This window comes from Dendronephthya gigantea, unplaced genomic scaffold (genome assembly GCF_004324835.1).
Source record: "Dendronephthya gigantea isolate DGI-Jeju-01 unplaced genomic scaffold, DenGig_1.0 000050F, whole genome shotgun sequence".
Classification (NCBI taxonomy): Eukaryota; Metazoa; Cnidaria; class Anthozoa; order Malacalcyonacea; family Nephtheidae; genus Dendronephthya; species Dendronephthya gigantea.
This window is the reverse complement of record NW_021163060.1, coordinates 1528623-1552868: the sequence shown is the minus strand read 5'-3', so window position 1 is coordinate 1552868 and position 24246 is coordinate 1528623. Positions and strand designations below refer to the sequence as shown.

Below are 24246 nucleotides of genomic sequence, written 5' to 3'. Positions count from 1 at the left end.
CTACGACCTCGCTGAGGTTGTGTTGTTTGTTTCAGAGAAACATCTTGTGTAAAAACTTGTGTTTGCACTGACCCAAGCCACTGGTCAGGCGGATTGTGTGTTGTATCACAATCTTTTGAGTGATTTATCGAGATTTATCGTGAACTATCGTGATTTTGACTGAATTTGAGTGATTTTGAGTGAATTATATTGAATTATCTTGAATTATCGTGAAATAATAAGAAATCCTATCAGAAAACCCAGAGTGAATAATTATTTGTGAAGTGTATTGCATAAAATATCAAAGAAACTACAGTATCTGTATGGGGATAACAATTGAACAATATAGAGCCAGAGCAGGTGTTCATGTGAGTTTTCTCAGACAGAGAGATGCAGCTAAGCGTCTTTCAGGTGCATTTTGGAACACCATGTTGATGCGGTTTTATCTAACTGTATTTTATTTCCCAACATTAAAACAAATAAATGAGAATGAAAGAAAATCTAATGAGGCTGTTATTTGGTTTATTAAGATGGTTTGTTATCACCAAGTCTATGTGCCTCAGTTATTAAGACTATCAAATGATGTTGAAACAAATCCAGGACCTACTGTGATATGTAATAGCAAAAAATTCGAACACAGCTGTCGGACAAATAAAAAATGCTAGGATGTTTTTTTCTGTATTACATTATTTTACGAGCTCTGTAGTACTTTGGAAGAAGAAGAACAGTTTAGAACTAATAGAGCTATCCAGCATAAATAAAGTTAGTTTAGTTTAAGTTTCCTGCTGTAGTAACACTGGATGAATAAGAGATGATCCTTACTGGACCTCTAGGAAGAACAGTTTAGAACTGATAGAGCTATACAATATTATAAAATATTTACCTTATAATAGCTTTTTGTTCCTCCATGGGTTCTACATTCAAATTGGATTCCTAAAATGAGAAAAGGATAGTATAGGCCTAATTCGGTCTAGCAGAAAATGAACATAAACTTCCACACAGTTGAACAGTTAAACGGAAGCATTTAGTATATAGTATTAATCGCCAAAGAAATTGAAAAAATATTGAGATATAATACCTTTGCCAAACGCAAGGCCAGTTCGGGATCTAATCTCTCTTGTTCAAGAGCAGATAGAATATCTGAAATAATAAAATTTTACATTGAAAAAAATATCAGATTTAAAGCATTACCTGTGAGTCTGTAAAAAGGACTCGGGAATTTTTTTGTAAAACCTCGCAAAGATGTTTATGGTAGCGAAAATAAGTTCATACCGAGATTTTGACTCTTCTTCCTCTTTCCTTAATTGTTCCTCGATTTCGTTCTAAAAAAACAGGAAAGATTCACGGTAAAAATATTGCCAGAGGTGAACAAGTATGGTAAGCCATTAATACATAAAGAGGTTTCAAAATAATTATATTTATTCATTGTAATAATGCTCAAAACCTGTTTCGCTTTTTCAAGTTCCCGTCGTTTCATTTCTTCCTCTTCTGCCCTTCGCCTTTCGGCTTCCATTTCAGCTTTACTACTTCACTTGATCCTGCGACGCTCCTTCAACATCTAATTCATCACTGATCCTGCGACGATCCTTCAACATCTGATCCTGCGAGGATCCGTCTGATCCTGCGATGATCCTTCAACATCTGATCCTGCAACGATACTTTATAACAATGATATGACACTAATTTTCAAGTCACAAATATCACTTAGGTAGCAATATCATACCATACCATACCATACCATGTGATCCTGCGACGATTCTTCAACATCTGATGCTGCGATGATCCTCCTGATCCTGCGACGATCCTTCATCATCTGACAACAAAAGTATGATATGAATAATTTCCAAGAGAGAAATGTCACTTAGGTATAAAGCACTCAGGAAAAATTATATCAGCATTGAGTTTCAATCCGTCTTTCCCTTTCAAAACGAGCATATCCTTTGGGCAACCCTCTCCGAAAAACGAATAGGCCAGCCGGGAAAGTTAGTTACAGTCATAAAGTTCGAATTCCTTTCTATATATCAAAACTATTCAAGTTTCGTCCACGCTGACTGTCCGTAAACAAAGTGCAAACGTGTTTTTTCAGATCACAAATGCAAATTACACATATATTAATGGAACAATACCTATTATTCGCTGCGAGCAAGCCTTTACGTTTCTCCTTCCGCATCTTTCTGCGCCGTAGTTCCTCTATGAAGAACAGTTTAGAACTAATAGAGCTATCCAGCATAAATAAACTTAGTTTAGTTTAAGTTTCCTGCTGTAGTAACACTGGATGAATAAGAGATGATCCTTAATTACTGGACCTCTAGGAAGAACAGTTTAGAACTGATAGAGCTATACAATATTATAAAATATTTACCTTATAATAGCTTTTTGTTCCTCCATGGGTTCTACATTCAAATTGGATTCCTAAAATGAGAAAAAATTAGTATAGGCTTAATTCGGTCTAGCAGAAAATGAACATAAACTTCCACACAGTTGAACAGTTAAACGGAAGCATTTAGTATAGTATTAATCGCCAAAGAAATTGAAAAAATATTGAGATATAATACCTTTGCTAAACGCAAGGCCAGTTCGGGATATATCTCTCTTGTTCAAGAGCAACTAGCTTATCTGAAATAATAAAATTTTACATTGAAAAAAATATCAGATTTAAAGCATTACGTGTGAGTCTGTAAAAAGGACTCGCGAATTTTTTTGTAAAACCTCGCAAAGATGTTTACATGGTAGCAAAAATAAGTTCATACCGAGATTTTGACTCTTCTTCCTCTTTCCTTAATTGTTCCTCGATTTCGTTCTAAAAAAACAGGAAAGATTCACGGTAAAAATATTGCCAGAGGTGATCAAGTATGGTAAGCCATTAATACATAAAGAGGTTTGAAAATAATTATGTTTATTCATTGTAATAATGCTCAAAACCTGTTTCGCTTTTTCAAGTTCCAGTCGTTTCATTTTTTCCTCTTCTGCTCTTCGCCTTTCGGCTTCCATTTCAGCTTTACTACTTCACTGATCCTGCGACGCTCCTTCAACATCCAATTCATCACTGATCCTGCGACGATCCTTCAACATCTCATTCATCACTGATCCTGCGACGCTCCTTCAACATCTAATTCATCACTGATCCTGCGACGATTCTTCAACATCTGATCCTGCGACGATCCGTCTGATCCTGCGACGATCCTTCAACATCTGATCCTGCGACGATACTTTATCACAATGATATGACATTAATTTTCAAGTCACAAATATCACTTAGGTAGCAATACCATACCATACCATACCATACCATACCATACCATACCATACCATACCATACCATACCATACCATACCATACCATACCATACCATACCATACCATACCATACCATACCATACCATACCATACCATACCATACCATACCATACCATACCATACCATACCATACCATACCATACCATACCATACCATACCATACCATACCATACCATGTGATCCTGCGACGATTCTTGAACATCTGATGCTGCGATGATCCTGCGACGATCCTTCATCATCTGACAACAAAAGTATGATATGAATAATTTCCAAGAGAGAAATGTCACTTATGTATAAAGCACTCAGGAAAAATTATATCGGCATTGAGTTTCAATCCGTCTTTCCCTTTCAAAACGAGCATATCCTTTGGGCAACCCTCTCCGAAAAACGAATAGGCCAGCCGGGAAAGTTAGTTACAGTCATAAAGTTCGAATTCCTTTCTATATATCAAAACTATTCAAGTTTCGTCCACCCTGACTGTCCGTAAACAAAGTGCAAACGTGTTTTTTCAGATCACAAATGCAAAATACACATATATTAATGGAACAATACCTATTATTCGCTGCGAGCAAGCCTTTACGTTTCTCCTTCCGCATCTTTCGGCGCCGTAGTTCCTCTATGAAGAACAGTTTAGAACTAATAGAGCTATCCAGCATAAATAAACTTAGTTTAGTTTAAGTTTCCTGCTGTAGTAACACTGGATGAATAAGAGATGATCCTCACTGGACCTCTAGGAAGAACAGTTTAGAACTGATAGAGCTATACAATATTATAAAATATTTACCTTATAATAGCTTTTTGTTCCTCCATGGGTTCTACATTCAAATTGGATTCCTAAAATGAGAAAAAATTAGTATAGGCTTAATTCGGTCTAGCAGAAAATGAACATAAACTTCCACACAGTTGAACAGTTAAACGGAAGCATTTAGTATAGTATTAATCGCCAAAGAAATTGAAAAAATATTGAGATATAATACCTTTGCTAAACGCAAGGCCAGTTCGGGATATATCTCTCTTGTTCAAGAGCAACTAGCTTATCTGAAATAATAAAATTTTACATTGAAAAAAATATCAGATTTAAAGCATTACGTGTGAGTCTGTAAAAAGGACTCGCGAATTTTTTTGTAAAACCTCGCAAAGATGTTTACATGGTAGCAAAAATAAGTTCATACCGAGATTTTGACTCTTCTTCCTCTTTCCTTAATTGTTCCTCGATTTCGTTCTAAAAAAACAGGAAAGATTCACGGTAAAAATATTGCCAGAGGTGATCAAGTATGGTAAGCCATTAATACATAAAGAGGTTTGAAAATAATTATGTTTATTCATTGTAATAATGCTCAAAACCTGTTTCGCTTTTTCAAGTTCCAGTCGTTTCATTTCTTCCTCTTCTGCCCTTCGCCTTTCGGCTTCCATTTCAGCTTTACTACTTCACTGATCCTGCGACGCTCCTTCAACATCCAATTCATCACTGATCCTGCGACGATCCTTCAACATCTAATTCATCACTGATCCTGCGACGCTCCTTCAACATCTAATTCATCACTGATCCTGCGACGATTCTTCAACATCTGATCCTGCGACGATCCGCCTGATCCTGCGACGATCCTTCAACATCTGATCCTGCAACGATACTTTATCACAATGATATTGCATTAATTTTCAAGTCACAAATATCACTTAGGTAGCAATACCATACCATACCATACCATAGCATACCATACCATACCATGTGATCCGGCGACGATTCTTGAACATCTGATGCTGCGATGATCCTCCTGACCCTGCGACGATCCTTCATCATCTGACAACAAAAGTATGATATGAATAATTTCCAAGAGAGAAATGTCACTTATGTATAAAGCACTCAGGAAAAATTATATCGAGCCTCCAACACTCCAACGTAAGTCACTACTGGCCTTCGCATTGCGCACGCGAATACAAAATGTCATGCACGTTTTAATACAAAATGTCATGCACGTTTTTGTACAAGAAAGCAAGAACACTGGACTATCATCTCCTTCTAGAAATACATGTTTCATGTTTTTTAGTTTTAGGCGCTCTCTGAGCGATATTTTTGTCCGGACTATATAGTCGTCAAGATGGAGAAAACACAAGTGATTGGGGCCCCAGAATTACTTGTATTCACTCCGCATGCGCTTGATACTACCAGACTTCATGCAAAAATCATGCACAGGCGGAAAACTTGAAAATGAAGGAGGTAAACAGAAGAGTGTTCAGTTTATATCTCAGTCAAAAAAGCCAAATTCCATGCAATTTTTACTCATGCATATTGTCGAAATCGAGTTTTGTATTTGCGTGCATAAATGTCCCAAGGCATGTCCGACATCTCTTTACGATTCTTTCGTTCTACAAAAACAGAACTTCGGTAAAACAAAAGGACAGGGAAGTCTAGCATTCCAACGGACAATTAACGCATTGACAACAATAGATAATCAACTAACTCATGCCAGACTTGCCCGGAATGGATATAAATTAGCCAAATAAATATGTTTCGCATATTTCTATTGTCCGTTGTAAGTGATTAGCAAAATTCCTCTCCGTGAAGCGATTAATGCTTAATTAATACTCTTAGCTTGATATAAAAGCCTTCTCTTTTCGCGTTAATCTTTTCAAACTAAAACTATAACAACTTTTTTTCTCGGTTCCCGGTAGCAATTTTCTTTTACCATTTCTTTTATTTTTCGATATTTGCAAACGCCGAAATTGAACCACCGAAAATACCTGGTTAGTTTTTGAGTTATTTCAGGGTCCTGTTTATTTTCTCAGTCTGCTTTGTCCTTTATAAGATTCTGAGTGTTTTGTAAATGGAAAATAGCCGTCAGCCGACCCTCTCTGCCCGTGGAAAATTGCACACCTAACTACAAAATTGTATCCTTTTCCAGTGTCATTCCAAACATCTCAGGTATTCAGGGCAAACTTGAAATATAGAATGATTTAAATTTCAAATACTTCATTAGTTTGTCTTGCAAGAACAGATATACACCCAAGCTTGATTTTTGAGCTCCCCTTTCTTTTTTACTACAATCTCTCACTTGTTTACTGCCATTTCAAAAATCTCATTGTTTCCTTCATTAGTAACTGATGAGCACTCTTAAAAACATACAGCACCAATATATTTTGCAAGTTTTTTACCTTCAATAGCTTTTACGTACTCAGTTCATGCGTTTGTTTGCCAGGACGAAGCTCCTTTTTTAGTCCAACTAATAATAATGGTTTCCTTATGTGAGCAGCACTGATCTCTGGCCACCATACACTGGAAAGACTTTCAAAACTTTCTTTTGACTCAACCGAATAACATTACATTAAAGATCTTGTCTTAACATCTTCATAATCTTCTACCGCAATTATATCATAAACTCCACAGGAATATTATTCACAGTCATTAGCTTGTAACAAGACTCAAGAGTAACAAGACACAGAGGTAATTGATGGAAATTTACCAGCATTGAATGTATCAATAAGGGAAGTCTTACCACATGCATCCTTGGTTACCAATAATTGTTTACCTGACGATCGATATAAAATATTTTCCTTTGATTTCTTCAATGCTGAATTTCCTAAATGAGTTATCCATGCAGAATAAATAAAGTTAGTTTAGTTTAGGTTTCCTCCTATAGTAACAACAGTTCAGAACTGATAAATCTTCTTGTTAGAATAAAAGCATATAATGTTGATATTAACTATTTCCTAACCTTCTTCCACACCTCTTGAGGTGCTCTTTGATCACCAGCACTTTGACCTGTTGACTTCGATGCCGTATTTTTTTTCCACTTATGATAAACCTTAAGACGGGGATGGAACTCTTGTTTACAAGCTTGTAATAACTCGACATCTAGAAAAACAAAAACAGAAGTCCTTTTTTTATTTAAAAATAACCTTTCCACAGGAACCAAGTAATGACAACAACACATACCGCACAAGGTGTTGATGGTGTCTCTTAACTCAGCGTATTTCCATTTACTCAGGTCATATTTCTTATTCGGATCTTTCAAGGAAGCTGCTCTGTAGCAAAACAAGTTCATTTTTTTAGTATCTTGTTTGTGATAGCTGATCAGAATAAAGTATGTTTAGGTTTCCTCCTGTAGTAACACTGGATCAATAAGAGATGATCCTTACTGGACCTCTATGAAGAACAGTTTATAACTAATAGAGCTATCCAGTATAAATAAAGTTAGTTTACTTTAGGTTTCCTCCTGTAGTAATAACACTGGATCAATAAGAGATGATTCTTACTGGACCTCTAGGAAGAACAGTTTAAAACTGTTAGAGCTATCCAGTATAAATAAAGTTAGTTTAGTTTAAGTTTCCTGCTGTAGTAACACTGGATCAATAAGAGATGATCCTTACTCTGGACCTCTAGGAAGAACAGTTTAGAACTGATAGAGCTATACAATATTATAAAATATAAATTTACCTTATAATAGCTTTTTGTTCCTCCATGGGTTCTACATTCAAATTGGATTCCTAAAATGAGAAAAAATTAGTATAGGCTTAATTCGGTCTAGCAGAAAATGAAAATAAACCTCCGCACAGTTGAATAAACTGAAGCATTTTGTAGTATTAATCGCCAAAGAAATTGAAAAAATATTGTGATATAATACCTTTGCCAAACGCAAGGCCAGTTCGTGATCTAATCTCTCTTGTTCAAGAGCAGCTTGTCTGAAATAATAAAATTTTACATTTAAAAAAATATCAGATTTAAAGCATTACGTGTGAGTCTATAAAAAGGACTCGGGAATTTTTTTGTAAAACCTCGCAAAGATGTTTATGGTAACAAAAATAAGTTCAAACCGAGATTTTGCCTCTTCTTCTTCTTTCCTTAATTGTTCCTCAATTTCTTTCTAAAAAAACCAGGAAAGATTCACGGTAAAAATATTGTCAGAGGTGATGAAGTATGGTACGACATTAATACATAAAAAGCTTTGAAAATAATTATATTTATTCATCGTAGTAATGCTCAAAACCTGTTTCGCTTTTTCAAGTTCCCGTCGTTTCATTTCTTCCTCTTCTGCCCTTCGCCTTTCGGCTTCCATTTCAGCTTTACTAAAACACACAAAAAACAAGATGTAAACATTTAAATATGGTACACAGCCAGCGCTCATATTCTAGCCAATCAGTCCTCAGCAGGGTTTTCAAAAATCCATTATATCTTTTGTTATTCTTTATGAAACTAGCCGAAATTTCGTGATTATGTTTAGTATATACTTCAAGTGATATTAAGTTGTTTCAACCGAGAATTTGATTTTTCTTTGACAAATAGTCAAAATCTATTCCGCCATTTTGGATCATCTTGTGTGATAGTTATTCCGAGAAAAACTATCATATCTTCACTCGACGAGGGAGGAAAAAGAAGAGGATATCGTTGAATGTAAAACTTGATAATTTTAAACTTACATTCTCGCTTCTTCTTCGAGTTTTTTTCTTCTCCTTTCCTCCTCTTCTCGCCTTTTTCTTTCCAGTTCCATCTGTTCTTTGATTTTCCTCAACTTCTCTTCTTCCTCCCTCTTCTTCTGAAGTTCTTTTTGCTTCTGTAAATCTACGACTTGTTTGTCCACCTTCGCCACAAGACCACGGTGGAGATTCTCGATCTGATCACGGCTCATTATCGTGTTCTAAAATGCAGCACCAAGAGATTATTAGATGAACAATGATACATAACAGACGGGCCTTCAACAACACTCCTTGATAAGTTCCTGAGGCAGCATTGCAACACGTCTTCTAACCTTGATTTTCTGCATAGCAGCTGATATTTCCTTTTCGATATCAAAAATCTGTTTGGTCAGAACATTCTTGTCGGTTTTTAAACCTGAAACTACATTGAAACAATGAGGAAACCGCCAGTGGAGGTGTTGTAGAATTACCCCCAACCGTTACTACAGGAAGAAACCTAAACTAAACTAACTTTATTTATACTGGATATAGTTCTTTCTAAACTGTTCTTCCTAGACGTCCAGTAAGGATCATCTCTTATTGATCCAGTGTTAATACAGGAAGAAACCTAAACTAAACTAACTTTATTTATACTGGATAGCTCTATCAGTTCTAAACTGTTCTTCATAGGGGTCCAGTAAGGATCATCTCTCTTATTGATCCAGTGTTACTACAGGAAGAAACCTAAACTAAACTAACTTTATTTATACTGGATAGCTCTATCAGTTCTAAACTGTTCTTCATAGGGGTCCAGTAAGGATCATCTCTCTTATTGATCCAGTGTTAATACAGGAAGAAACCTAAACTAAACTAACTTTATTTATACTGGATAGCTCTATCAGTTCTAAACTGTTCTTCCTAGAGGTCCAGTAAGGATCATCTCTCTTATTGATCCAGTGTTAATACAGGAAGAAACCTAAACTAAACTAACTTTATTTATACTGGATAGCTCTATCAGTTCTAAACTGTTCTTCATAGGGGTCCAGTAAGGATCATCTCTTATTGATCCAGTGTTACTACAGGAAGAAACCTAAACTAAACTAACTTTATTTATACTGGATAGCTCTATCAGTTCTAAACTGTTCTTCCTAGAGGTCCAGTAAGGATCATATCTCTTATTGATCCAGTGTTACTACAGGAGGAAAACTAAACTGAACTAACTTTATTTATACTGGATAGCTCTATCAGTTCTAAATTGTTCTTCCTAGAGGTTGAGTTTAATCATAATCATTCCTTTATATCTGTGAAAAACAAAACACATGGTCTAATAAGTTTGTGGTTCATTAACTAATTATGAATATTTGAAATAGTTGGCCTTATAAGAGATTTCGGTGGAATAGTTTTATTGCCCTCGGTAGAATTTTGTAAACTCCTGATATACCTTGGCTGGTGTTATTTCCACACGAGGAACATTTTGACGGTCTTCTGAATCGTGGCCCAAGCTTTTGCTCTGAACTTGATCTTGTTTGCCACTGCTGAAGGAAGACATGAGAGTTAGAACCAGCTTTTTGACGTTAACTATATCCAAGATCTCTCAGCTAAGTCAAGCATAGAGCATTGTCCCATTTCTGGACTGAGACGCACCATATCACTTTCTTCCAGCAGTTGACAACGATCCACCTTGAAACTTTCGATACAAGAGCTTTTAGACTCTCAGGATCTGACTACATTATATGATCAAATGTTGCAAATTACAAAAATGAAAATGAATTTAGCCATATTTTAGTGGAAACCTTTCAATAAATCAATCACTTTAACAATGATACAATAATCTTAACTTTCCTGGTCTAAAAAATACTTTCATCAACCTAAACTTGAAATCTTCAGGATCCATGCTGACCACTCAGTATGTATATCCAAATATACGCTACACTGGGACAGTTGTCAAGTGGATTGTGCCATTTCTAGGGAATTTATTAATAAGTTTTAAAGCAATCTGAATAGAAGTGGGTGCATCCCCCCTTGCACCTGTGAGTAAAAGGACAGAGAGCAGTTGCCCCTGTATTTTAACACAATAAGGCAGTGTTCTGGGATTTTAACCCAGAGGCCAAACATAAACAGCACTGTTTAATGAAAAATAGAATTCACTATAGATCATTGTTTGGCCCCAGACATGGACACTGTTTTTTGCCAAACATGAAATGGAGGGAAACCGGAGTTCCCGGAGAAAAACCCTCCTGACCACAACATGAAATCCGGATCTCAGGTTACTGGTCTGGTCCGACATTTTGGTATTTTTAGTTGGAAATTCCGCAATAATTAATTGGGGCAGGTTTGCCAGTTATTTTTGTACTTGAATTTTATCAATTTTCAGAGATAATCTGGCAACCATGTGGACTATTTTTCATGGTGTTACATTATACATTATCAATGTTTTTCATCTGACCAATCTTTAAAATTGCCACACAATTTTTAAGGGTTCGTCAAATGATCCTGGTGGTCTGAAACATGCACAAAGATTTATTGAAATTGACATAACATGCTTAACGCAATGGCATCAAAAATATACCTATGGGTAATGGGGATTTTGGTAATTAATATGATCATCGTTATAAAACCTTACCTGGCCGAAGTGAATTGCATCAATCTATTCAAACTGATTTTGCAAGTCCTTAGAAAATTTTAGTAATATCTTAACATTGTTATAAAACCTGGCCAACGTAAAACATCATTAAAATCTATATCATCATAAATCCATCGTTACAATCGATGACTATCGTTATTTATCCTGGTCAAATCGATATTCCTATTAATCTATTGAGATCAGTTGCAATAGCGTTGTTCAGTTGCTACATAGAGATCAGATGCAGAAATATAAGCATGTTATCCAGTGACTGTATAGAGATCAGTGGCAAAAAAATCGAGCGCGTGTAACTCTCACTATTTCAGTTAATTAGCTGTTAGAGATCAGTTGCAAAGATTTGACAAACGTAATAATACTACATAGAGATCAGTACAATTGTAGACGTAGTCAAATTACTCTCTATTGTGTTGATTATTTTGCAAGCAACATTTCAAAAACCAGAACAATTTTTTTGAAGTTCCAGAAATCCAATTTAGAAGAATTACGGTGATATTTCAACATAATAATATATAATAATAATAGATCATTATTCCATTCACAAATTTATTCTAATTAACTTTCACCCTTAATTAACAAACTTTATTCTATTCAAGATTCGAATTTATTCTAACCATCAAAATATCATCAATTTCTATTTCTATATGCTATTTTCATGCTTTCCCAAGAACTTCGAAAATAAAAACTGATAAATAAAAATTTATTTCATTTATTAAAGTTCCAGGTTTCAATGTGCACTCTGATAGATTAGAAGTAAAAAAATCCTTATAGAGCATAGCTAAACTAAACTATTACCATTCACTATCCTATGAAAACTAAACTAATCTGCTGTCTATACCGGCCGGTAATATTTAACTAAACTTGCTAACTATTTGGCAACTATTTTTACTTGATATATAGAAATAAATAAAAATTTATTGTAATATATTGTATTTATAATTTACTTAACTGGTTTTGCAAGTCCTTAAAAGTCAATTTCCCTAATTAGAGCAATGTATTTTATGTTGTGGCATGCATAAACAAAATATTTTTCAGATAATTTTTGATCTTATACATGTTATGCAATCATTTTTACCATCACATGCACTTGGAAAGTCAATTACCCTAATTGGAGCAATGTATTTTATGTTGTGGCATGCATAAACAAAATTTTTTACAGCTAATTTTTGCTCTTATACATGTAAGAATTAACTGTACGGTCGTAAATAATCATGCTATTACTCAGACAATTATTTTTACTGTCACATGCACCTAGAAAGTCAATTTCCCTAATTAGAGCAATGTGTTATTGTGTTCTATGTTGTAGCATGCATAAACAAAATATTTTTACACCTAATTGTTGATCTTATACATGTAAGAATACGGTCGTCTATAATCATGCTATTATAAATTACTCTAGCAAATATTTTTACCGTCACATGCACTTAGAAAGCCAATTACCCTAATTAGAACAATGTAATTTATGTTAAATTATGGCATGCATAACCGAAATATTTCACAGCTAATTTTGGATCTGATACCTGTTAAAATACATCAACCACCTATAATTCATGCTATTATTTTGGCTATTTTCATTCGCACATGCACTTACAGAAATCAATCTTGTGGCGCATTACTAGCTGTGATATTTTGTTGCAAATTTTTGACACGCTTCGACAGGCTTCCAGCAGTTGACAACGATCCACCTTGAAACTTTCGATACAAGAGCTTTTAGACTCTCAGGATCTGACTACATTATATGATCAAATGTTGCAAATTACAAAAATGAAAATGAATTTAGCCATATTTTAGTGGAAACCTTTCAATAAATCAATCACTTTAACAATGATACAATAATCTTAACTTTCCTGGTCTAAAAAATACTTTCATCAACCTAAACTTGAAATCTTCAGGATCCATGCTGACCACTCAGTATGTATATCCAAATATACGCTACACTGGGACAGTTGTCAAGTGGATTGTGCCATTTCTAGGGAATTTATTAATAAGTTTTAAAGCAATCTGAATAGAAGTGGGTGCATCCCCCCTTGCACCTGTGAGTAAAAGGACAGAGAGCAGTTGCCCCTGTATTTTAACACAATAAGGCAGTGTTCTGGGATTTTAACCCAGAGGCCAAACATAACAGCACTGTTTAATGAAAAAATAGAATTCACTATAGATCATTGTTTGGCCCCAGACATGGACACTGTTTTTTGCCAAACATGAAATGGAGGGAAACCGGAGTTCCCGGAGAAAAACCCTCCTGACCACAACATGAAATCCGGATCTCAGGTTACTGGTCTGGTCCGACATTTTGGTATTTTTAGTTGGAAATTCCGCAATAATTAATTGGGGCAGGTTTGCCAGTTATTTTTGTACTTGAATTTTATCAATTTTCAGAGATAATCTGGCAACCATGTGGACTATTTTTCATGGTGTTACATTATACATTATCAATGTTTTTCATCTGACCAATCTTTAAAAATTGCCACACAATTTTTAAGGGTTCGTCAAATGATCCTGGTGGTCTGAAACATGCACAAAGATTTATTGAAATTGACATAACATGCTTAACGCAATGGCATCAAAAATATACCTATGGGTAATGGGGATTTTGGTAATTAATATGATCATCGTTATAAAACCTTACCTGGCCGAAGTGAATTGCATCAATCTATTCAAACTGATTTTGCAAGTCCTTAGAAAATTTTAGTAATATCTTAACATTGTTATAAAACCTGGCCAACGTAAAACATCATTAAAATCTATATCATCATAAATCCATCGTTACAATCGATGACTATCGTTATTTATCCTGGTCAAATCGATATTCCTATTAATCTATTGAGATCAGTTGCAATAGCGTTGTTCAGTTGCTACATAGAGATCAGATGCAGAAATATAAGCATGTTATCCAGTGACTGTATAGAGATCAGTGGCAAAAAAATCGAGCGCGTGTAACTCTCACTATTTCAGTTAATTAGCTGTTAGAGATCAGTTGCAAAGATTTGACAAACGTAATAATACTACATAGAGATCAGTACAATTGTAGACGTAGTCAAATTACTCTCTATTGTGTTGATTATTTTGCAAGCAACATTTCAAAAACCAGAACAATTTTTTTGAAGTTCCAGAAATCCAATTTAGAAGAATTACGGTGATATTTCAACATAATAATATATAATAATAATAGATCATTATTCCATTCACAAATTTATTCTAATTAACTTTCACCCTTAATTAACAAACTTTATTCTATTCAAGATTCGAATTTATTCTAACCATCAAAATATCATCAATTTCTATTTCTATATGCTATTTTCATGCTTTCCCAAGAACTTCGAAAATAAAAACTGATAAATAAAAATTTATTTCATTTATTAAAGTTCCAGGTTTCAATGTGCACTCTGATAGATTAGAAGTAAAAAAATCCTTATAGAGCATAGCTAAACTAAACTATTACCATTCACTATCCTATGAAAACTAAACTAATCTGCTGTCTATACCGGCCGGTAATATTTAACTAAACTTGCTAACTATTTGGCAACTATTTTTACTTGATATATAGAAATAAATAAAAATTTATTGTAATATATTGTATTTATAATTTACTTAACTGGTTTTGCAAGTCCTTAAAAGTCAATTTCCCTAATTAGAGCAATGTATTTTATGTTGTGGCATGCATAAACAAAATATTTTTCAGATAATTTTTGATCTTATACATGTTATGCAATCATTTTTACCATCACATGCACTTGGAAAGTCAATTACCCTAATTGGAGCAATGTATTTTATGTTGTGGCATGCATAAACAAAATTTTTTACAGCTAATTTTTGCTCTTATACATGTAAGAATTAACTGTACGGTCGTAAATAATCATGCTATTACTCAGACAATTATTTTTACTGTCACATGCACCTAGAAAGTCAATTTCCCTAATTAGAGCAATGTGTTATTGTGTTCTATGTTGTAGCATGCATAAACAAAATATTTTTACACCTAATTGTTGATCTTATACATGTAAGAATACGGTCGTCTATAATCATGCTATTATAAATTACTCTAGCAAATATTTTTACCGTCACATGCACTTAGAAAGCCAATTACCCTAATTAGAACAATGTAATTTATGTTAAATTATGGCATGCATAACCGAAATATTTCACAGCTAATTTTGGATCTGATACCTGTTAAAATACATCAACCACCTATAATTCATGCTATTATTTTGGCTATTTTCATTCGCACATGCACTTACAGAAATCAATCTTGTGGCGCATTACTAGCTGTGATATTTTGTTGCAAATTTTTGATGCCAATGCCTTATGTGCCAACAAACAAATACAATCATATTCGTACCTGGTTCTTGTTCACAGTTACCTTTGTAAGAATTCCATTCTTCAAGTTGAGTTCATGCTTCATCATTTTTAGCCGCACCATTGGATACTTCAGTAATATCATGCATTAATTTCACCAATTGCATTACACATTAAGTGATAAAACAGGAACATGCATTTTCAAATAAGAATCAAACATGCTGTATATATTAATTTAATTGTTCTGCATGCAATCCGGAATTTTTATTTGTCATCAATGTCAAAATGGTAAATAGTAATTTCACTTAATGTATTACACATTCAGTGCAGACCACCAAGAAAACAAGCATGCACAGGATAGAATGCAAGAAAACTGAATAATACCACCCATCAAACTAGTCTTCAGTCCATCATCTTCTGTCATCGGGCAGTCCATCATCATCTGTCATCGTCTGCTGATCGGGTGGTCCATCATCATCTGTCATCGTCTGCTGATCATCATCATCAGGTGGTCCATCATCATCTGTCATCATCGGCTGGTCCATCATCATCTGAAATGATTCATTTCTTAACATCTGAAATGATATGAAACAAGCTCACCTATGGTATGTTACCTGCATGAGCTCCACCAACATCATCTTCACCACGACGCTCATTGTACATGCGAATACAAAATTTTCATGCATTTTCGAAATTACATGCAAATTTAGCAAGATTTAACACATGCATTCATTCAAAAATGAGACAGACATTTAACACTCGACTATTATACCCCCTTTTTAATCTCAACATGCATCTCTTTTTTTGTGTGCTCCAAGAGCAATATTTTGCCTATGCCAGACTAGGTCAGTCGAGCATACAGAAAGTATAAATGACCCGGGCCCCTGATCAATTATACTTACTCATTACTCCTGACAAAACATGCAAGATATAACCAAGGGTTGGGATCTGTACTGCATGCAATCCAAAAATTGAAAATTAAAAACAGAGGAGCCTCAAATGTCTGGAAATATCATAAAATGTTTGGTTTGATTTTGATTTCATAAAATGTCTGGTTTGAATTTAATTTTAGATTTTGTATTTGCATGCAAAATGGTAACATTTCTCCATCATCACAACTAAAATTAATAAATGAAAGAGTGATAATAAGTACAGTATAAGCACCTATGTACGTACCTATCAATCCATACTTCTGATGGTAGTATATGTTTGTACAGGATTATTTACTGTAGGGTGTTCCAATAAATACTCCCAGTTTCAAGTAGGAATACTACAATAGTGTTTCTATGTTGGTTTATTGTATTCGTTTCAAATCAGAAAATAGATTTGGTATACCACTCAAAACACAAAGTAGAGAAAATGTAAGTTTTCAGAAATACAAATCAGTCTAAACATAACATCAGGTTTTTCACATAAAATAGAAAGAATATTCCGCAATGCAAGATTAAGGACATTTCAAAGGTGCGTTTAAGAAACACTGGTGATGTGATTGGTTTGCAAAAAAATTTGTCGCGAAAAAGTAGAATCGTTTCTTACGTTTGTCTGGGTCAGTTAAAAACGATTTATAGGCACCTGTCATTTGGCCTTGTTAATAAGCCCCCTTTTGATTAGGCGCATGTCATTTGGGGTTTTTGAACGCCCATTTTTCACCTTTTGACACACCAAGCAAATTTTAGTTAAATATTGTTAATCTAATTTGCCTTTACTGAACACCGGAAAATGGCACAAAGGTCAAAGCACATGCATGCAAAATCACATTTTTACGCGATCAAATAGCTGAATGATTATGAATGCTTTTAAATCAAACGCATTTATTTATATAAACATGCATAATACATTAATTTCTTATTGCAGTGATATCAGTTGCAAACGTCTATTATTTATCGTATAGCTATAAATGCCTCGTGCTCAAGACCTTCATTTGAAAAAAGACGGCGAGCGGCGAGATCTAAACAGTAAGAAGCCCCTCATGGCGGCCCCAATACACCAAAAAATACTTGATTCTTCTTCAAATTGATACGAATACTCAGACAGAACTACTTTATCTTTGCTTACAATATAAGAAAGCTTGAAAAACTAAACAATATGCTATAAAAGACTAAAAGTTAAACGGTGGCGACTCAAGTCTACAACAGTAAAAAAGACCACCAGCACCGGCGTCGCAAAAACACGCACAAGCAAATTCGCTAGAAACGCTGAAAATTTGGACCTAATTCTTCTGCAAATTTATACGAATACTCAGACAGAACTACTTTATCTTTGCTTACAATATAAGAAAGCTTTAAACCAAAACAATATGATCTAAAAGTTGAACGGCGGTGACTACAAAGTTGAAAAACACCGGCGTTGCAAACACGCACGGAAACACGCACGGAAACTCGCTAGAAACCGGCTGAATATTTGGACCTAATTCTTCTGTGGGTTGATACGAATACTCCGGCAGAACTACTTTATCTTTCCTTACAATATAAGAAAGCTTAAAAACTAACTAAAAGTTAAAACTACAACAGTTTAAAAAAGCCGACACCGCGGCGTTGCAAAAACACACACATGGTCATGGATATTCGCAAGAAAAGCTGAAAATTTGCAAATTTCGAGTTATTAGAATTATTCATGTCTTTAAAAATCTATTGTTTTCACAGTCAGTGAACATAAAAATATCAGCATAGGCATAGCGGAACAAATCGACAGGCTGGCTACGCTACTGCCGGTCTAAAAGTCAAACGGCGGCGACTACAACAGTTGAAAAGGACACCGGCGTCGCAACATGGAAACTCGATAGAAAAAATGAAAATTTAGACCTAATTCTTCTGCAAATTTGTAGAAATCATTACGAATACTATGCTGAAGCTATTCTAGCTTTGCTTACAACAAAGGAAACTTAAAAAATCAAAACAATATGCTCTAAACGGCGGCGCTTAGTGTGAAAACACGTGCAAGCGGAACGCACAATAGGCTGAAAAATTAGACTTATTGACTTAATAATTGACACTTATTGGTACGAATACTGAAGGCAGAACAATTCTAGCTTTATTCTATCATACAAGAGAATTAATTCTAGCTTTGCTGATAAACGTTTTAGTTCAATAACTAACAGATAAGACACAATAATACATACTGTACAACTCAGGAACATTGAATCCAGCTTTCGTCGACGGATTTCGGCCTAAAATGAAATAGACAAAAAAGTGTTTAATAACTATTTAAATATTTGAAACATTGTTTGAATAATATCTGCGTTCTTTTTATGCAGAGTATTCAGAGATATACACACCTGGTTTTCTTTTCTTGCAACGAAGAGCGAATTTCCTTTCCACCGCATCGTCCACATGGTCTTGAAAACTGACTGTCGAGTGTCGATCACTCAATCTGCCAAAAACTGTCACATGACCGAAACTGCAGCTTGTGATTGGCTAATTTGGTCACACCACATTGCCCACAATGCAATAGACCACTGACCTGTATTTATTATGACCAGTGAATTCGATTCTTCTGGACTATATCCTATTTTTGAGTGGGATAATGTTTCATATTTTTATTTCACTGTTTGGTAGTGTTTGCAACCTAAAACAGAACAAATTTAAGCAAATTCTTGATAAACCTCGCAATAATTGGTGCTCAGGCGGATCTGAAATAGCCTCACTGCCCGCAGAACAGGCTCCTCCAGGAATTATTATATAGCTCAGTGGCCCCCTACCCACATTTATAGGTCAGTGGGGCCCAATGACCTTAATATACACTGGACAGCTGGATAATTTGTGTGAAAAATAATATAAATCTACAACCTTATTAAACATACTATTTCTGATTGGTCCATTCTTCTCAGTTAATTTGCAATTAGTACTGCTAATATGCAGTAACTATCAGTAACTATAGAGGAGACTTTACTAACTTCAAACAAGGAAAATGGCTGGGTCAGAAGGCAACAGTTTAACTAAGGTAAGGTTAGGTAGATCTACATATTAGGGATCTTTTGGGTGAGGTGCTAGGGGTCATTTCAGAAATTTCAACAGTCCTATAGCTAAATTAGTGCTTGTTTTGTCTTAAGATGGAGTTTGCTGTTCAGATGACTTGCCAAAGTTGTGTCTTGAGCATTCAGGCAGCACTAGAGTCAGCAAAAGGTATTAATATATATTTGACATCTAATTGCTGAAATAGACATACATATATATCCAATGTATCCCATTATTACAGGAGTTGAATCTTTCAACATTAATTTACATGATGAACAAGTAACAGTAGAAACAAACTTGCCTTCTGGTTTGATACAACAGATCCTTGAGCAGACAGGAAGAAAAGCGATATTGCGTGGCCATGGTGCAACACAAGGTGATAATTAATTGTTTATGACAAAACTCCTGCTATGAAGCTGTACAAGTTGAATCGTCTCTATAATATCTATAACCAATTGCATTTTATACTGCAAGTATATTTCAATAGATAGGAGTACATTCCATATTGGAGCCGCTGTTGCAATTATGTCCGGTGAAAATAACATTCAAGGTGTAATACGGTTTGTTCAAGTAAGCATGATTATTTTAGGTGTGATTACAGGAATATCTCTATTATCATTATCTGCAACTCATGGTTTTATGGTTATTACTTTTAGGTTGATAACAAAAGATGTATAATTGATGGTACTATAGATGAACTACAACCAGGTGCACATGGACTACACATACATGAGCTGGGTGATATTTCTAATGGCTGTGAAAGGTAGTGAAACTGGTTAAATCCAATCAACCTATGAAACCACATAACATCTTTTAAAAGTAAGCTATTTGCTCAAATACTTTTATTTTATTTTAGTTTAGGGGATCATTACAATCCAAACAACTGCGAACATGGAGGAATGTTTGATGAAGAAAAGGTGAAAGGATAATATTTCTAATCCTATCTTTGTTAAATTTCAAGCTCCTCATAATATAAATATAATCATATTTAATTTATTCTTCAGCATATTGGTGATTTGGGAAACATAATTGCAGATAAAAAAAAGCGTGCACAGTTTCGTTTGGAAAGTTATGATGTTAAGGTATGTCAACAGGAATATAATCTTGATTACTGTAATCAAAAAGCTTTAAGCATCAAGATAGAAATACAGAACTAATTGTGTTTAATATTTTTAGGTGTGGGATGTAATTGGTCGATCAATTGTTGTGAGTGAACATGAAGATGATTTAGGAAGGGAAAACAATCCACAATCAAAAATTGATGGCAACTCTGGACTCAGGTTTGTACCATAATTATAAAAAAGTACACAGAGAAATCTTAGGCATGCCCAAATTCATTAAACATTGTTTTTTCTTAGACTTGCATGTGGTATTATTGCAAGGTCAGCTGGATTATTTCAAAACACGAAAAAGTTCTGCGCATGTACTGGGATGACTTTGTGGGAAGAACGAGACTTGAAAAAAGAGCACCCACTTTCTCAACTCTAATGTGATTGAATATGCTAAATAGATCAGACAATTTTATTATCCTGTTGTGTCCCAGTCTAACCTCATTTGCACTGTAAAAGCTGGACTGATTTCAAATCAGAAAATATATACCTGTCCCCAGTGGCGTAGCCAGCCCGACAATTTAGTCAAGCTATGCTAATATTTTGGTGTTCATCGACTGTAAAAACAATAAATTTCTAAAGAAATGAATAATGATAAAAACATAAAATTTGCATAGCATGACTAAATCTTCAGGCTGGCTACGCCACTGCCTTTCCCATAACAAAGTATTGAATATTGTAGACTTACTGTAGGAAGAATTGATGTGAAAGACAGCATTTAGTCAAATAATTTTTTATTTGCAATCTTTCAAATATTATAGCTCATTGTTAAAATTATTTATATGAGGAAATGAAGAATGCTCTCAGGTTCCTGGAAAGTAAACTTTGCCCTGCTACAGACACGTTTATATGGCAAACTGAGAAATTCAATAAACTAATATAATATATAGTGACCACAAATATCATTTTCTTCTTAATCTTTTACCAAATGTTACCACAGCTTTATTCTTGATCCCATACCTAAAAAAACAAATTAATTATACATCAGTATTAATCCCGAGATGTTATTAGGTTAATATTATTAGATTAATGCTTAGAAAAAATGCACTGATAACATGTACAAGTTATTAGGGGTCACATCAAGGCCAGTGTGAAAAGTTTGTATCGCGCAACCTAGATATTGGGCGCGCAATTTGATGTCTCCTATACATTTACTAGTACTTTTTTGAAATCTAGGTTGCGCAGTTTGCATACTTTCCAGTCAGGCATCAAGGTGGAACAACATATTTGAAAAGAAAAAATAGATATGAAAATATTACTCTTTAATAGTTTTTTCATTGTCTGTTAATTTTTCACCATCATGGACTAACCAGTATGTTCTCCAAACATGCCTCCTAAGGATATAAAAACGTCTTAATTTATCATCAATATATGAAATTAGGAAACAGAAACATTCATACCAACTTATATACGTTGTTCCACCCTCTCTTGTTTGTTTCAGTGTTAAATGTCGTTGGATTGCTTTTTTCAGATCTTTTACTTTAGCTTTTAAAGGAACAACTACAGCTACAAAATGAACAAAACCCTGATTTTATTATTTTATAAAAGTTTACTTCGTCGAAAGATCCTTCGTCCATTCATGCCTGATACTGAACAAGTCGTAAGATGAGTTAGACGAGTAGTTGAACTGGAGCACGTTAACATATTTACCAGTACATTAATCTAGGAACCTACGTAAAACATTGTTTTCTTCGTTTTGTTGTAAAACGTTAACAGTTATTGCTTTTCCATGTTCAAGAGCTATTTGAGAGTTTACTTCTTCTACACTTGGTTCACTGTGTAAGTCTTTTAATAAAGGATCTTTGACAATCTCAGAGACAGTGTTCAGAGCTAAAGCAATAAACTCAGAATGAGAAAACTGTTCATTTACTTCGTTACAAATAAATTCATTTTCGACCGCCATTTTGTTAAATGGGTATTTAGGGATAATAAGGGGTTGAGTGGTAATGGCTCAGTGGTTCAAAGTTTTCACTTCTTTCAAAACGTCGAATTTAAATTAAATATTTCGATGGAAATACTTCGAGAAGTTTATTAAACATACATCCCAGAGGTTACTATAAAAAAATGTTGAAATGCAAAACTTTTATCTTGATTCATTCACAATTGCTATCCATAAATATCACAAACAATCCCTGTTGCTTTGTTTCATCTTGTTTATATAGACTATATATAGTATAATTTTCATATTTATATATTTCCAAACATGAAATTTTACATGGATTATTGTTTAATACTTTTGTTTCTTTCATGCCTTTGCGCTGCTAAGAAGAAACAAAAACTTGAAATCATATCTGTGGTATGATGTTTCAACAATTTCCATCTAATATATTTCCTACTGGAACCTGAAACTATGTTAGTTTTGATAGTGCAATGTCCGTTTTATTTTTTCTACTTTAGTCAAAACCTGTCGATTGTTCAAAAACAGCAGAAAACGGAGATTCAGTTGCTGTGCATTATACTGTATGCTATAAGTAACTTTACCACCATGAGAAATTATGGTATTCAATTACAAAGCATATCGCCATATCCTTATTTTATTCCTGTGTTTATTTTAGGGTAAGCTGGAAAATGGCCAGATATTTGATTCATCAATTGTAGCCAAGCGAGAGCCAATAAAGTTTGAGCTAGGTCTGGGTAAGGTCATAAAAGGTAAGAAAAATGCCACTGTACACCATTTCAGAATCATGTCACCTACCATTGCCAGAAGCATAGAAGTCATCAGGCTCCTCAGCAAACAATGGTTGAAGAAACCAATACCAAAATTTGTTCAATTTTTTTAGGTTGGGAGACAGGAATTCAAGGGATGTGTGTAGGGTGAGGTTTTAATTAATTTATTAATTAATATTTTCATTACCTGACATTGCTCTTTCATTCATACTGTTTTATGTTAGGGAGAAACGCAAGCTTATTATTCCACCAGATCTTGCATATGGATCCAATGGAGTTCAAGGCGCCATTCCACGTAAGTATGAAAGATATATCTCAATTTACACTTGTCTATCAAAACATTGGCCTAGCAAACTTTCTGTTCTTTTTTACAGCTGATGCAACCTTGGTATTTGAAACAGAGTTAGTTGGCTTAGACAAATTATCTGCTTTCAATGCAAACAACATTTGGAAATTTATAAACTTTGCTATTTGGCCAGCAATTATCTTAGGTGTTCTAGTGATGCTTTACAAAAGGATGACTGCTGCTGAGGAGAAGATTAAATCTGAAAAATATGAAAAGAAACACAGAAAGAGGAAACATTAAAAATAAAACAATTTTACAACCCTGTAAATGATCATACTTTCAATAACAAAATACTGATAGATCGCAATTTTTATCACCAAAATTTGCTTACTTTGTTGGTTTTTTGTTTCTTTATAAAGTTTACGGTGGCATTCTTGAGCTGCTCTATTTGGCTCTATTCATAATACTCTGAGATTTTTCTTTTAATTTATATTACTAAGGTGGGACAAATGTTGAAATTTCCTATTTGGATAAAGGTGGACATTATTACACGACAACATTTGGTATCATTTACAACATACATTTACCAAATATTTTTTCAATAATATACATATAGTATCAGATCAAT

At 34.4% G+C, this 24246-nt stretch overlaps 4 protein-coding genes and 2 long non-coding RNA genes across 20 annotated transcripts; 3 read left to right on the top strand and 3 right to left on the bottom strand.

The window, feature by feature from the left end:
* Positions 1–836: 836 nt before the first annotated feature.
* LOC114528577 (unconventional myosin-VI-like) lies at positions 837–11663 on the bottom strand. 15 transcript variants are annotated; one of them, XR_003687502.1, is made up of 14 exons: positions 11290–11663; positions 10535–10630; positions 10311–10390; positions 10108–10201; positions 9020–9108; positions 8691–8908; positions 8261–8339; positions 8088–8137; positions 7898–7955; positions 7711–7760; positions 7210–7298; positions 6989–7128; positions 6429–6853; positions 4825–5076 (listed from the first exon to the last, which is right to left on the bottom strand). XR_003687502.1 is itself a non-coding variant. In XM_028550243.1 (12 exons), the coding sequence occupies exons 2-12, from the start codon at positions 10311–10313 to the stop codon at positions 6839–6841; spliced, it is 885 nt and encodes a 294-aa protein (XP_028406044.1). In that variant the 5' UTR covers positions 10314–10630; positions 11290–11663; the 3' UTR covers positions 4825–6838. The 15 variants fall into 15 exon arrangements, 2 of the variants coding, with proteins under 2 accessions (XP_028406045.1, XP_028406044.1); XR_003687503.1 differs by having other exon boundaries at positions 4863–4895; positions 5002–5076; positions 10311–10630; XR_003687501.1 differs by having other exon boundaries at positions 4873–4906; positions 5002–5076; positions 10311–10630.
* LOC114528579 lies at positions 1636–4999 on the top strand. The gene is made up of 3 exons (XR_003687513.1): positions 1636–1720; positions 2698–2699; positions 4987–4999. It is a non-coding gene; the product is annotated as an uncharacterized LOC114528579 (long non-coding RNA).
* Positions 11664–16620: 4957 nt separating the features above from the next.
* On the bottom strand, positions 16621–18942 carry LOC114528417. Its single transcript, XR_003687492.1, has 3 exons — positions 18878–18942; positions 18722–18769; positions 16621–16721 (listed from the first exon to the last, which is right to left on the bottom strand). It is a non-coding gene; the product is annotated as an uncharacterized LOC114528417 (long non-coding RNA).
* Positions 18783–21228, top strand: LOC114528414 (copper chaperone for superoxide dismutase-like). The gene is made up of 9 exons (XM_028550037.1): positions 18783–19542; positions 19652–19724; positions 19798–19932; positions 20044–20126; positions 20213–20319; positions 20413–20473; positions 20561–20638; positions 20733–20836; positions 20915–21228. The coding sequence occupies exons 1-9, from the start codon at positions 19510–19512 to the stop codon at positions 21042–21044; spliced, it is 804 nt and encodes a 267-aa protein (XP_028405838.1). The 5' UTR covers positions 18783–19509; the 3' UTR covers positions 21045–21228.
* Positions 21229–21411: 183 nt separating this feature from the next.
* LOC114528416 (U11/U12 small nuclear ribonucleoprotein 25 kDa protein-like) lies at positions 21412–22594 on the bottom strand. Its single transcript, XM_028550039.1, has 4 exons — positions 22340–22594; positions 22066–22171; positions 21925–21999; positions 21412–21625 (listed from the first exon to the last, which is right to left on the bottom strand). The coding sequence occupies exons 1-4, from the start codon at positions 22566–22568 to the stop codon at positions 21568–21570; spliced, it is 468 nt and encodes a 155-aa protein (XP_028405840.1). The 5' UTR covers positions 22569–22594; the 3' UTR covers positions 21412–21567.
* Positions 22595–22769: 175 nt separating this feature from the next.
* LOC114528415 (FK506-binding protein 2-like) lies at positions 22770–24178 on the top strand. The gene is made up of 6 exons (XM_028550038.1): positions 22770–22961; positions 23063–23125; positions 23221–23314; positions 23446–23479; positions 23557–23627; positions 23707–24178. Exons 1-6 carry the CDS (start codon positions 22869–22871, stop codon positions 23916–23918), a joined length of 567 nt encoding a protein of 188 aa, XP_028405839.1. The 5' UTR covers positions 22770–22868; the 3' UTR covers positions 23919–24178.
* The last annotated feature ends 68 nt before the right edge of the window (positions 24179–24246 follow it).

Coding starts and splice junctions, on each gene's coding strand:
- LOC114528577 (XM_028550243.1), bottom strand. Junction 8,909..9,019: donor CTGCTATGCAGAAAATCAAG/GTTAGAAGACGT, acceptor GCTGCATTTTAG/AACACGATAATGAGCCGTGA. Junction 8,340..8,690: donor CTCGAAGAAGAAGCGAGAAT/GTAAGTTTAAAA, acceptor TGTGTGTTTTAG/TAAAGCTGAAATGGAAGCCG.
- LOC114528414 (XM_028550037.1), top strand. CDS start 19,510: ATGGCTGGGTCAGAAGGCAACAGTTTAACTAAG. Junction 19,543..19,651: donor AAGGCAACAGTTTAACTAAG/GTAAGGTTAGGT, acceptor TTTTGTCTTAAG/ATGGAGTTTGCTGTTCAGAT. Junction 20,639..20,732: donor TGGAAAGTTATGATGTTAAG/GTATGTCAACAG, acceptor TAATATTTTTAG/GTGTGGGATGTAATTGGTCG.
- LOC114528416 (XM_028550039.1), bottom strand. CDS start 22,568: ATGGCGGTCGAAAATGAATTTATTTGTAACGAAGTAAATGAACAGTTT. Junction 22,000..22,065: donor GGAACAACGTATATAAGTTG/GTATGAATGTTT, acceptor TTATATCCTTAG/GAGGCATGTTTGGAGAACAT. Junction 21,626..21,924: donor AATGAAAAAACTATTAAAGA/GTAATATTTTCA, acceptor TTGTTTTTTTAG/GTATGGGATCAAGAATAAAG.
- LOC114528415 (XM_028550038.1), top strand. CDS start 22,869: ATGAAATTTTACATGGATTATTGTTTAATACTTTTGTTTCTTTCATGC. Junction 22,962..23,062: donor AACTTGAAATCATATCTGTG/GTATGATGTTTC, acceptor TTTCTACTTTAG/TCAAAACCTGTCGATTGTTC. Junction 23,315..23,445: donor TCTGGGTAAGGTCATAAAAG/GTAAGAAAAATG, acceptor CAATTTTTTTAG/GTTGGGAGACAGGAATTCAA.